The sequence below is a fragment of the Gambusia affinis genome, linkage group LG07 (assembly GCF_019740435.1).
Source record: "Gambusia affinis linkage group LG07, SWU_Gaff_1.0, whole genome shotgun sequence".
Taxonomy (NCBI): domain Eukaryota; kingdom Metazoa; phylum Chordata; class Actinopteri; order Cyprinodontiformes; family Poeciliidae; genus Gambusia; species Gambusia affinis.
The window spans coordinates 10145203-10158613 of record NC_057874.1 but is presented as its reverse complement, the minus strand read 5'-3'; the positions used below and the strand labels follow the sequence as shown (position 1 = coordinate 10158613).

General features: G+C 40.2%; 1 protein-coding gene across 3 annotated transcripts in view; it reads right to left on the bottom strand.

Annotated features, from left to right (window-relative positions):
• Positions 1-13411, bottom strand: part of LOC122834295 (voltage-dependent calcium channel subunit alpha-2/delta-3-like) — a 36886-nt gene extending 23475 nt beyond the window's left edge. For all 3 annotated transcript variants that reach the window (XR_006371173.1, XM_044122597.1, XM_044122598.1), the window contains exons 1-5: positions 13149-13411; positions 11865-11946; positions 9476-9697; positions 8032-8148; positions 5241-5300 (exon numbers count right to left, since the gene is read on the bottom strand). Coding sequence is in view for 2 of the 3 variants with exons in the window: in XM_044122597.1 (XP_043978532.1) it covers positions 5241-5300; positions 8032-8148; positions 9476-9697; positions 11865-11946; positions 13149-13261 (594 nt within the window). In the remaining variant the exon portion in view is untranslated. The remainder of the gene's footprint in view (positions 1-5240; positions 5301-8031; positions 8149-9475; positions 9698-11864; positions 11947-13148) is intronic.

Here is a 13411-nt window from a genome sequence, read left to right as displayed (position 1 = left end):
TAGTGCACGGCTAGCTGCTTGGCTCTTTTCTCTGCGTTGGTGTCTTTGTGATGGATTGGTGACCCGTCCGCGGCGTGGCGATCCATTGAGTGCTGGAGAAAGGCACCAGCAACATCAAGACCCTGAACCAGATTAGGCAGGCATAGACAACGGATGGATCTTCATTCTCATACCTATGAGCTGACAGACCTTTCCTATTTATCTTTGTGCCAATTTAAATAAATCCACCAAAAAAAAAAAAACATGAATAAACTTCAGATGTTATCACCTGCAGTAAATCCTCGCAGAAAGTTGCAAAACAGTGTCAGGGTCAAGAATGTCAGAATTGTCCAGACATAAACAGATCTTAGACTTTGAAAACTGTAAGAAAAATAATTACTCAACAGACACTTTTGTCAGATGAGCATTTTTGAGAGACAAAAAAAAAAAAGAAAATAGTTCTCAACACTGCCAGTCAAGCATAGTGCAGGTGCGTTACGGTCTCAGGGAGTTTTTATAGGAGGAAATCGGCTCTGTGGGTTGCACCTTGATGAAGGAGAGCTATATCGCAAAGTTATGGACTGTCAAAACGAACCCTGTAGAGAGCACTTTATTTCACTGGGAACGATTTTATCCAACAACAAGATAATCCAAAACCTGACACAAACCTTCAAAATGTCTCAAAAAGAGACAGCAGTCATCCAGAAATCTGAATGGTATGAAGAGACACAACATAAAGGCAATCCGTCTTGTGAGAAACGCTCCAGGAATTTCTTTTTAAAAACTTACTAAGATTTGCATTTTCTCAGAAGTTGAAATCTTTCCACTTTACAAGTACGCTCTACTCCACGTTAGTCAGTTAATATCGAAAGAAAATGTGTGATTGTGATATGACAAATTGTGGAAATTAATCAAAACGTTGAAGGTATGAATACGTTTGCAAGGCGTACTGTGTAAGATGGTAGTTTGTAAACTTGTGTTCATGTTGGCCCTGAGGGACTCTGCTTTCTGAGCTGGATTATGTGAGGCAGTTCAGTCCAACAAAGGTATAAAATCAATATTTGTGCTCTCAGCCAGGCAAATTTAAATCACTGAAATAATAATGTCCGGTAACAAAATGTCCAAAAACAATGCAGTTCTCTAAATGAGTTAGGAGTAAATTGCTCTTAAGCATTTTCACACATGGAGGATTTGTCAGTGAGAAACGTTAAGAAATACCTTCTGTATTTATCAAAAAGTATGCAAAGATTATTCACCTGTAATTGAATCTGAGGATGTACCGAATGTGCTGCAGGAGGACTTTGTGTAAAGTGAAAAAAAAGTCTGTGCTTACAGTTTGCATGACCTGTCCTTCGCTGCCTGCTGCTGCAGTGAAAGAATAACTCATCCTGTCTGAGCGGCCTCTCCATGGCCTCTATTGTATGCATCGAGAGGGAAGGAGGGAGATGGGAGATATGCGGAGGAAAGGGAGGGAGAGAGAGATGGCTGATGGACTCCACGGCATCACTCTCGGGGGAGACTGAGCGGGCATCACCATCAAGCAGCCTCTGACAGCTCATACCACGCCTGAGCAGCTCTCTGACGAGCTGCGGCAGTGTTCAGAAAGGAGGAGGAGGAGGAGGAGGAGCCTCTGAGGGGTGTGGGGCGGGAGGAGGGGGGAGAGGAGGCGTGCACACTCAGCAGAAATTCAGTTCTGTAGAGAGGCGCGTTAACCATCAGGGTTATTACTGTAGAGCAGGCCGTGGGACACTGCAGTTCTCCGAGACGGCCCACTGACTCTTACAGCGCTGCAGTTAGCTGGAGGCCATACTGCAGAGATGTGCCCTCCATTACAGACTGCAGGGGCCCCACTGTACAACCAGGCTTATGGCGACAAGGGAGGACGCTCACTGAGCTTTGTTGTGTGTAACACGAACAAATCTTCTTACCACTATCAGCTTCACAATCTGCGCAGAAACCCTCCTGTGCTGTGAATCAGATAGTCTTATCTGGATCTGATGTGACAAACCAACACAAAGCAGTGCATACTTGTTGAGCGGAAATATTTTAATTTTTTACATATTCAAGCTTGAAGAGTGCGCTGTATCCAATCTGATTGAGTGAAACACAAACACTCAAACAATTTCCACTCCAGTGACTGTCTTTTGAACTAAATCTCAAAGGTATTTAGGGTCATGAGTTGTGTTAGCTTCAACTGCCACACAGCATTTTGCACGTAGGTTATAAAGTTAAATTCTGGTTGCTTATTTTATCACACCTTTTTACAGGAATCCTGTCAACAGATTCACTCACCTGAGATGGAAATCTCTGCAGTTCCTCCACAGTTTCCATGAGCATCTTGGCTGCTTTTCTGATAAACCTGCTTCCTGCCAGACTCTGGTGTCATTTTCTGTCCAGTTACCGAATGACAGATTGAACATTTCTCCATGTGGTGCTCAAAGTTTGGAATGGCGATTTATGACCAAAACACGATAAACCTCTCCACAACTTTATCTCTGATCTGTCTATTGGACCTCCTGATGGTGTTTGTCCACTAATGTTCTGTAACAAACCTGTAAAGCATTCATAGAGCACCTGTATTTATGTTAAGATTAAGTTACACACAGATGGACACTATTTACTGACTTGGTAACTTCTAAGAGTTTTATTTCAGGAGTATCGGAGAAAATGTCTGGAAATGACTTTTGCACTTTTCAGATGTTTGTTTTAGTTAAAAAAATACAAATAAATATCTGCAAATTTGTGGCTGTAACACAAAATGTGATAAACTGAACATTCTGGATGTGCGCTTTATAAGACAAAGTGAAATAAAGTTACATTATCAACAGAGAAAATATTTAAGATATTTTATGCTTTCTTCCTTTCTTTCTTTTTTTTTTTTTTTTTTTTTCCTTTTTGCCAAAACCACATAGCTTAAACTGAAAAGAGAACATGACCTTATATTTCAAAAGGAATCAAATGAATTGCTCCAATTTAATCCATGGTGAATAATAATGAGTCTGAGCTGCACCATCAGACCTGAGCAGTCATCCTGCTGCACCGCAGCCTGGACTCGGGTCAGATGTGACGGTCCTGACGGGAAGCAGCAGAGATAAGAGCAGCCAGCTTATCTCGCTGTGGTCTGCGAAATGACGCGTGAAAAATGTGTTGTGTCAGAAGAGGCGGCGGTTCGCTAAATGATGCCAGAGGGAGCGACATCAGGACATCAGATCATTACTACCACAGGTGGATATCGCATTTTCCTCATTATTTTTATATGGCAATTCAGCTGAAATGACATGTAAAAGCCTGTGTTGCAGCTTACAGTGACGAGACGCATTTGCTTTGATTGATATGAAAATAAAGTTCTGTAAATCTGTTTTTTAAAAATATATATTTTCTTTTCTCTTTGTAAATAATTTGGTTTATTTATTTTGACATTACTGCTTTGGGGGTATTGGAGGAAAAAAATGTAAGCTTTGGGTTTTGTATTTCCAAAAAGCATCATTAAAGCGTTGTGCATATTTAAAGTAGGCTATTGAAAAAAAACAACAACAAAACAAACTGCATTCTTATTTGAATTTCCAATCTTCCCATCTGGTTCTGCGGGTATAAACATCAGTGGAAACAAGCGGGGGGGAACAAGAGCGCTGAATGTATTCATACGATGTAAATGCTTCTATTAAATGCAAACTGATGCCGTTATTTCTGTGTTTTGTTGCTCCAGCGCGCTTTCCAATCCAGAGCCACGGAGCTGAAACAATGCGTCGCGCAGAAAAAAAAAAGAGTTTAATTTATCTTTGTCCGCGGTGCAGTGAGAGAGACAAGCGAGAGAGAAGAGGGAGAGCGCAGAAATGCTGCATTTCCACTGCAGCGACGGAGGAGGCTCAGACGCAGCGCCCTGCAAACCCGCAACGAGAAGCAAAAACTCCCGAACAGGTGCGGCACTAGACTGAAAAAATAATATCTCAAAAATAATTCCGCTTCTAAGTCGTTCTCTGTCCGTTGATGGACGTGGCAAAAAGAATAACGCTGCATGTCCAGTGGGCCCAGTTTTTTTGTTCTTCATAAAATGTGAGCAATGTGGCATCCTGCCTTGAAGCCAACATTGCTAGTGCTGCACACTCAGGAAAAAAAAGAGTATTTTCCCTTAAACACATTTTCATTGTCTAGCATTTCAATGCAGCCAAGCAAAATCCTACGGTAAATGGTAGACGGCCTGTACTTGCATAGCGCTTTTATCAAGTCCTGAAGACCCCAAAGCGCCTCGCTCTCCATGCAGTCATTGACCCACTGACGCAGAAAAGTTTTTCTAAAATTGATATGGCACACATAGGACTCAATTGTGTCAAAGGTTTGCAAAAACTTTTCTATTTTTTAAAGAAGAAACTGTCTATTCCGCCCTGAACGTATCTTCTGTTAATCAGTTAATAAAATAGAAACCTAACACCCAAAAAGGGTCAGAACTGTGATAAAACATTAACTGTACAACTTATAGAATAATCAGATACCAACTTGACCTGAAGTTGGTATCTGATCTGATTTCCTAATAAAGGGTAAATTAAAAGTCTTGTTTCTGTGTTTTTACGGAATCCGGAGCGCATCAATTAGTTCCAGATCTAAAATACTGGTTAAACTTGAACTAAATTATGTCACATTGGTTCCTGAAAATACAGTTTGAGATTTACGAAATCCTCATATGTCCCCTTGTTGTTTTCTTTAAGATAACTCTGGATAGCTAGTTTGTTCAAAACATGGTTTCAAACCAAACACAAACAGTTTTCTTCAAAAAGATATAAAATAATAATAATAAAAAAACACTTTAGTTCGTAAAAAAAAAAAAAAAAAAAAAAGCATGCATTTCTCAAAACATTCCCCGTGACGTGTTAATCTGGGAGGACATCATTTGGTGACGCGCACACCTCATGCACAATGTTTTCTGGTTACAGCAGGTCGTTGCAGCTGTAACAGAGTTTAATGCATAGACGTGTTGTTGCTCTGTGAAGCCAGTTAGCTCAGCGTGTCCTGTAGCCTTGGATCTGTGTGACATTGTTCATCCCAGGAACGCCATGTATCAACCCGCTGACAGGACATCAGAGCAGAAGACGGATGGCGCCTGCGCTATTTAAAACTTTAAGGGCCTATTAACCTTCTCTAACCTTGCAGGTGCTCCTCACAGGTCCAATAATAATAATCCATACTTCACTTCACATGTTAAAGTTTTTGCTGGCTGGCTTTTTTCATATATAATACATTCTTTTCTGTTCTTGACTGAAACTCACCTGCAGGTCTGGGTTGTATTCGTGCTGATGATGCGCTTCTTCCGCAGCCTCCACCAGCCGCTGAGGGAAGGAAAGAGGCCCGTTAAAGACGCGCACACGTGTTTCTTGCTGAAAACATGAAGCATTTAGTAGATATAAAACTTGGAGGAATTATTTCAATCTAATCTAATGCGGTAATGCACAAAATCCCTGAGTTTATACAGCTTTTCCCTCCGAGACGCGTTTTTGCGTCTTTACGGCGTTCAGTTATTGGCTTCCTCTCGGTGAAAATGCCACTATAGAATATTTTTCATTTTTGTAAAGTATAGTAAGACGCATTTTGGCATTTATGCATAAATTGCAATCCACACGAACCTTAAGGTCCACATAGAGGCGGGATGATGGATGGAGGCTGGGTGGAGAACGATTTTCGTGGCGCTCACTAAAAGCGCGATAACTTACAGCTATAACAGCTCGGTTATAGATATAATATATATATATATAAATTATATTAAAAAAGTAAAAAATAAAAATAAAAATGTGCTTAGCTGGGGTTTTTCCGGGGGAAAACCAGCACTGAAATCACTCTTGCCTTAGGAGCCACGCAGGTAATTAACATCTGTCACATGTGTCAAAAATAACTGCAACATAAACACAACTGAGGCTGCTGAGCCAAATTCATTTGACCTCACGGTGAAATCTTGTTTCGTCAGCAGAGAGAGGGCAGAAAATCATCATGGATTGAATTTAATGTTTGACACAGAACGCATATTTTTGTGTTCATGAAATGTACCCCGTTTAAAACTCTCCTTCGTCGTTCTTCTGAAGCAAAAAAGATTTTTTTTAACCTGTGACGGGGGCGCGAAATGAGTCAAATCTAACTAGCATTTAATCTACTTTTATTGCAGCCACACAGTAGTATGCAACATCTTATCTCACAGAATCTCTTATTAAATTAAGGCCGTAATTCAAACCCTAATTGTCACGATTTATCGCACTCTTGGGATCCTGCGTATAATCCTCATCATTCCCCCTGCAGAGGAAATGCTTCCGAGAACCCAAGATGACGCTGCTCCTAAAAATATCATGAAAGTAAACATTCACTAAGAGTTTGCTTTGTAAAAAAGAAAAAAGTAAACATTAATGGCTACAAATAAATAAATGAATAAATAAATAAATCTGCGAGCGATGACGAAACCCTTGAAACGTATCATCTGTTCGCCAAAACTGAGAATCAAATTACAAAAGCACAATTTTCTGATCGGTAATTACTTCAGTTAATGACTTAAACAAATTGATTGGCCTTATTATCGCTCTCATCGGATCACAGAAGGACGAAATAAATGCAAATCATGAAGCTTTAACAGCTCTAGAGCTTTTTTTCGTTTCGCTATTTGTGCCAAACAGCACATCCAGCGGTAAAAAGGAATGTAATGGATTCATTTAGAAACTGACTATATTTTTGCATATTTATTGTGATAACATTAACCCGTCCAAAAAAAAAGAAAAAAAAAAGAAAAAAAGAAAGAGAATTTGCCAGTTTATTTTCTCTGTGGGAGCACAGGAGAAAACTTTTGAAATTCATAATACGTCACTTTAAAAAGATTTGTTCAAACTAAAGATTCTCCCAGAACTGAACGCATTATTTACTGAACTCAAGATGTCAATAATACTTGATTAGTGCTGCAGCACAACAGGTATTGGCGCCACTGATGAAGATGCGTTTAAATAACAACCTAATGTCAAAAATAATTATAATAAAAATGGGGGAAAAAAACAAGTTTAAGTGTGTTTGTCTGATGTGGTAAAAATGTTCCCAAATTAAGAAATAAAAATGTATGTTAAAAATACTGGTTGCACAATTACTGACAATAATTAAACACATATTGTTTGTAAAAATAGAAGTAGGTGATGGAGGAATCATCCACAAGCAGGCAAAATATAACATTTAAAACGAGATATTTCATAATATAATGTCCAAACTTATAAGAAAATGGAATAAGATATTCTTTTTGAACATCCCCCTTCGTAAAAGTAAGAAGATAAATTCAAAGTAAGGAGCATGAGACGGACACAGAGCACCATGGGAAACGTCAGGAGAATCCAGCATGGGAGGGAAGAATACAGATAAATATTTACTAGAAATAAAGGTTAATGGATGTAAGACAATCAGGAGATTGACCCAAAATGTATAAAAAACTGAAAGTACCAAAACTGATGCAAAAACTGACAGAAAATTGACCAAAACCCTTTTTCGTCATATAAAGACAAAATGGAAAAGACAAGGCCGCATGTTATTTATCAAACATGCTACATGCTAATCCTCACAAACCCATGGCTGTGAAAAAACTGTCATGTGTATCTACAGTCAGATCAACAGTGGAAGAGTTTTGAAGGAGAAACAATGGAGGCTGGTTGACAACCCAAAGTCTGTCTTGCACCATCCAAAGTGAGCAGTGAGAGAGAAAGGAAGAAAAGCTCCCTGTAGGAAAGATGCAGCATAAAAGTCTCATTAACAACCACTGGCTTTTGGACAAATCGTCACCAGGGATGCAAGCAGGAGGGAGACGTGTGTATGTAGGAGTTTCCTGAAGATAAATAGCCTCATCAAAACATAAGATTATTTTGTGCTCATTGAGTTACTTCCTGTCTGAAAAGCACAAACACCTCAGAGTCTCCCTCTCACTTTCTGGAGACACGCTGACTCCAACTTTGCTGTTCCACAGACTCCTATTTTCTGCTCTGCAGTGAACACACCCAATGCTGATTTGTTTTTTCCTCAACATTGTATTTTATTTTTTTTTTTACATACCCTGGTGGCCTCTGCTTTTCTCTGGAACATCTCCTCCATCTTCACAGCCAGATCTTTAACCAGCTTCACGCCATCAATCTCCTCCACTCTGACCGACTTTTCAGGCTCTTTATATTTCTGAGAAAATAATCATAAACAAACGTGACAGCCGGGACGAGTGCAGGGAGGGATCTTCAAACACAGGTGAGGAGCCATCAAGGCTGACGCTGTTATTCACATCATGTGATGAAATGAGGAAAAGGGTAAGATGTTGCTCCGCTTTTCTCACGCCACGGAGACGAGGGCTGTTAAACAAGGATTATAAACGTTCATGTGTTTGCTGACATGATGCACAGAGCTGATAAAACCTGCAGCTCCAAACGCCTGGCTGTCTTTATCTGGTGATTGGCTGCACATGCAGGATGTCTTTCTCTTCGCGATAGGCTGGAGGTGGCCATGTTGGGTGGTCACGAGGAGGAGGGTGTGTGTATGGGAGTGAAGGCTATGCATGGTAAGAGGGTAATTGAAATGGAGTCAAAGCACAAGAGAAAGATAATAACACGTCAAGCTCGGGCAACTCCGCGTAATGAACTACACCTCAAATAATGCTGATTCTGCTGGATGTACAGGACCTGCTGTGATAGAACAAAAGCCTGCAACAGCTCAGAGGAATCCAGCGTTATATAACCCAACATCTGAGCGGCACACACTTACACTTTTTTAAAACGGTAACACACGGCAAATGATAGTACAAAAAAACCTCCACATTTTCAGGCTATCAGCTGCTTCCTATAACATTATCCTAAAAAGAGCACAATAGGCTCCCACATACAAAAGAAACACAGTGTGTGGACAAAACACAAACACACACACACACACACACACACGCATGCACACACCCACACACACACACCAGTACATGAGGCGACAAATTACCTACTGAAAGGAAGAGTGTGAATTTGCAGTGGAGCAGAACAGTTCATTTCACGCCTGTCCTCCTCGCCCCAGCACCTCAAGCCCCTGCACAGAAACTCCCAGCCTCACCACCTCTCAAGCCCTCCAGTCGTCATGTGGAGGTGAAGATCCATCCATCAAATCCCCTGATCATAATTGTTGATTAGACTAATGACCGATGGAGGAACTCCGGGAGCCAGAGGAGGCTCGGAGCGTCTTTGGGTTCACAGGAACCACAATGAAATCAGGGAAATCAGAGTAAAAAGCAGGTAATGATCAGCTGTCTAACGACCTGTCAGCTGGCTCACAGCTCAATGCTCGGCGCTGATCGCTCCGGTCACGCCGGCATGGGGAGGAACATGTGCGAGGTGCTTACAGGCACATGAGAAGAAGCAAATGTGCGGGCTAGATGGCAGCGAAGTGTTTGTACACAGATGAAATGCATGTTCCCTTACATGCAGCGTGACGCTTCAGCTCACAACCATTCAGGCCCCTGTAAAGGAGCAGTTACCTCTGGGCAGGAGAGTCCTGGGTTTTGGGCTTGGAGACGCTTCCTAAATGCCGTTTGGACACTTTCTCCGTATTTTCGAGGACTTCCTCGCTGCCCTCCACTTTCTTCCCAAAGACAGGCAGCTGTGATCTTAGGGTTCAGCCTGCTGGTGGCCCTGATGGGGGGACTGGCCTCAGAGGTGGAGTTGGCCCCCGAACGTGGCGCCGTAATGGACCACAGCTCCTAAGAACAATAAAATGGTTCAAAGCTGAGATTTAATGAACAAAGCAGTCTCTGAATCGTTCTGGATAAAAATGTGGCTTGTCATCAATTTTTTAATAGGATGTAAGCTAATTCTTGATGTATTTTCTTTTATTAAAATATACATTGTATTCTTGTGCAACAAAGAGCTTCCCCCCGGCATTGCTATTCAGACATAATCAACTGTGATACAGCTGCTCACAAAAGCAAGCGATAAATCTAAAGCACTGCATTACGTCACACTTTCACCTTGCAGACTTGGTGCTACAGAACAACTATGGGAACATAAGTAGCAAGGCGTTCATGAAACAACAAGCAATATTTTTATGTGTTTGTTTCTTTCTGAAGAGTGATTGTGTCATCCAGTTTAATCACTTTCTGTTTAATCTGCATATCTTCAAACTCAAACTAGTAAAAACTACTGTAAAAACTGAACAGTGCTTTAGAAAAGTCTATTTTTTTCATGGTCTTGTTGTCAGACGCCAAAAATCAATTAATAAATATAAAGATCTTATTTGGATTTTGGAGTCAAAACACAGAAGCTTCACCTTCTGGAAGAAAATCCTTCCAACCCAAAGTTTTGTGTTACACTAAAGCATGTAGTGTAACACATAAATGTTACATTATATGCTTGTATTAATATATACATATACAAGCATGAATGTATTAATATATTTGCAAATTAACACATTCTAACATGCAGAATATGAAGATTTTTCAAATGATTAGTCAGCTGAAAAAGTTGGAGACACAAATGTGAAACATGTTTTTGTGAAGTCATACATAACGACGTTGTGCATGTTATTGCTGCCACTGCCGGCTTTCCTATTTTTCACCTTTTTTTTTTTTTTTATATCACCACATAAACCTTTTCACTCCTTAAGAGGAAATAGTGTCAGAATGAGCTGCTGCTTTTGTAATTTAGCAGATAAAAGTGTAAGTTAAAATATCACAAGGTTCATGTGGCAAACAAGAAGAAGCTAAAGAACTAAATGTATTTCATATACATGCAACACGTAATATTAGCATATTCAGGAAGGTACTTGTGTAGTTCCCCAATGCATTGAGGCCAAGAAAGTTTGAAATCTTACATATGTCTCCACATTTTTTGCTTATGGAGAGCAGCGGGATTTGAAAAGAGGCTTTTTGCTCAGGGCACAACCGTTACAGTGGGTGGCACAAGCTATCCCAAAAAAACCCCCCAAAATAAAGCAAAAAACTTAAAAGTTCATCTTCTGTTCCTCCCAAAATATTCACATTTGTTATCATGAGAACGTTGCCACACATTCATGCCATTAACGTTTTTCTCATTGAATGTCTGCAAATACATTTAATAGACATTTGCCAGTTTTTGGATTGAGCAAAACCAATTAAAACTGGACTTTTCTTACCACGACAGATTTCTACAGAAACTTTGTTCAGAGGTTCTGGTGGGTAATGAGCTTAAGAGGAAATGCCTGCAGTGCCTGTCATGGTCTTGGGTTTTTCGGCTGATTTTTTCGGAGTAAAAGTAACCACACACCCTCCAACATTGCAGTTATTCAGCAGTCATAAGGAGAAGCTCCTCCAGCTGTTTACTGCACCTCCTCCAGTCTAATCCCAGTGAAGTGAAAGGGACAGGCCTCCATTTATCAACCTGACTTCACTATGATTGCCTTTTTCAACCCGAACCCACCTCTGCCATCTAGTGGCCACAAAGATAATCTGCATCTCGTGCTCCCCACTCACTCCATTCGCTTGCTCGTCATTTTCATCCCTCACACACACACACACACACGCACACGCACACGCACACACACACACACACTTTTTCAGCTCCCCGTGTTTACATCCGAGGCTGGAAGCTCTCCGCTCAGGAGAGTTCACAGGAGAGAGGAGATAAGTGGGGGAAACAGAGCTGCGGTTAATGGGCCGCGTCGAGCACAAACACACATGAACTCACGCACACAATGACACACACTCGCACTCCAAACACACCTGAGTCTCCTCCAAAGCGAGGCCTCAGCGCTCAGCTGAGACACTCAAATGCTCCTGCAGCCATCAGAGGTCAAATACATTACAGCAGAAGTGAAAGTTACCGCACAAAACTATCAGATAAATAAAGAAGTCACTTGGACTGAAAGAAAGCACTGAGAAGTAACAAACATACCTTTTGCAATAGCTGGGAGCCAGAGTACTTTGCAGAAATTGATTTGATTTCTCCGCCAAATGCAGAGGCCCAAAGCTTTACGCTGCCAAAGGAAAGAAAGAAAAACTGATGAATTGACAAAGAATCATGGCGTTACCTTGACAAAGAAGAGAGAAAAGATTGCTAAGTAGGTCAAACATACAGATGTTCTGGGTAACTTAATCAATGACTTCATCCTGTCATCGTCAGCTGTTGAACTTGTATCTTTAACTTTTAGGCATCTAGCTTCTCCTGATAAGTTGATCTTATTCACCTGCTGTGCACTTATAGAAACTTTTACTAAATTTAAATCACTTTTCTGTGGAACAATAATCTGTAATGTGTTGTTTTACATACAAATATGTAAAACAAACAAAAAAACCCCAACTATAAAACATTGTTTATTTATTGCCTTTAAGAATTATGATTTTCTTTTAATTAACACAAAAAGTTTTTATGAAAGCTTTAAATCATGCAAACGTTTTACCTGATTTTCATAAAAAGAAGAAGAAAAAGAAAAAAAAAGTCTCGTCTAGATTTCATTTTCTCCATTTGTCAGGAATTAAAACTCAAATGTAACGTGAAATCTTTGAAGTTTTATTGGTTTGCTTTGTTCAGTGTTGTAAAAGGTGCACAGTGCTGGATGTGTTTGCATGTATTTGTTTTTTAATAAACCTTCAGTTTAATTATATCTGCTGGTGATTAAGAGCAACTCCGGAACAACGTGATCAGTGAAACGTAATACAATGGTCAGAAAATTAGAGTTTAAAAAATATATATTAATCTTGCTTCTTCTGTACGTTTCGGATAATAAGTGATAATAAGCTTGGGTAATGCGAACTTCTTTTTAAATAGAATATAAAATTTTTTGTTGCTTGTTCTTTATTAGACAAATCCATAAAGATGGATTAAAGGTGAGACATTTCCACATTACTTCTTAAATTTTAGCAAACCTAAAGCTCAGTTGAGTAACTTTACAAGAATTGCAACAAAAAATCAATTTGTTCTTTCAGTCACATTTTAAAGCTTAGCTGTTACATCACATTTTCTTTAATTTGCTAATTTTCTGAAGTAGTACAGGATCTGATTCAAATCTAATCTCTGAAGAATCTCTGTTCTTCAGAGATTCAAAAAGCAAATTCTGAATGTTCTGCGTGTGAAACACATTTGGCGCTGAATGGGTTCAGTCAATGAAATGTAACGAAAAAATTAGGTAAGTAGAAAAAAAACAAAACAAAACTGAGCATCCAGCTAATTGTCACTCACACTGACAGAGGGATTCCTTGCTGAGATCCCGCCACCGCCGCCACGTTCCAGCCGATGAAGATCCAGAGAAGAAGAAACGTGTGCAAGACTTGGATCCTGCAGATTCCCTCCATTTCAAGCTCTGTGTTGCCTCTGGACAATTTCTGCAGAGTAAAAATCCAGTCCGACCTCGGTGCAGCTCAGCCCCCTCCTCCAGTGCAACTTCTTCACCTTCTGCTTCCACTGCCAACACGTCCTCAGCCCCACTACTGTATCTGAGTGGG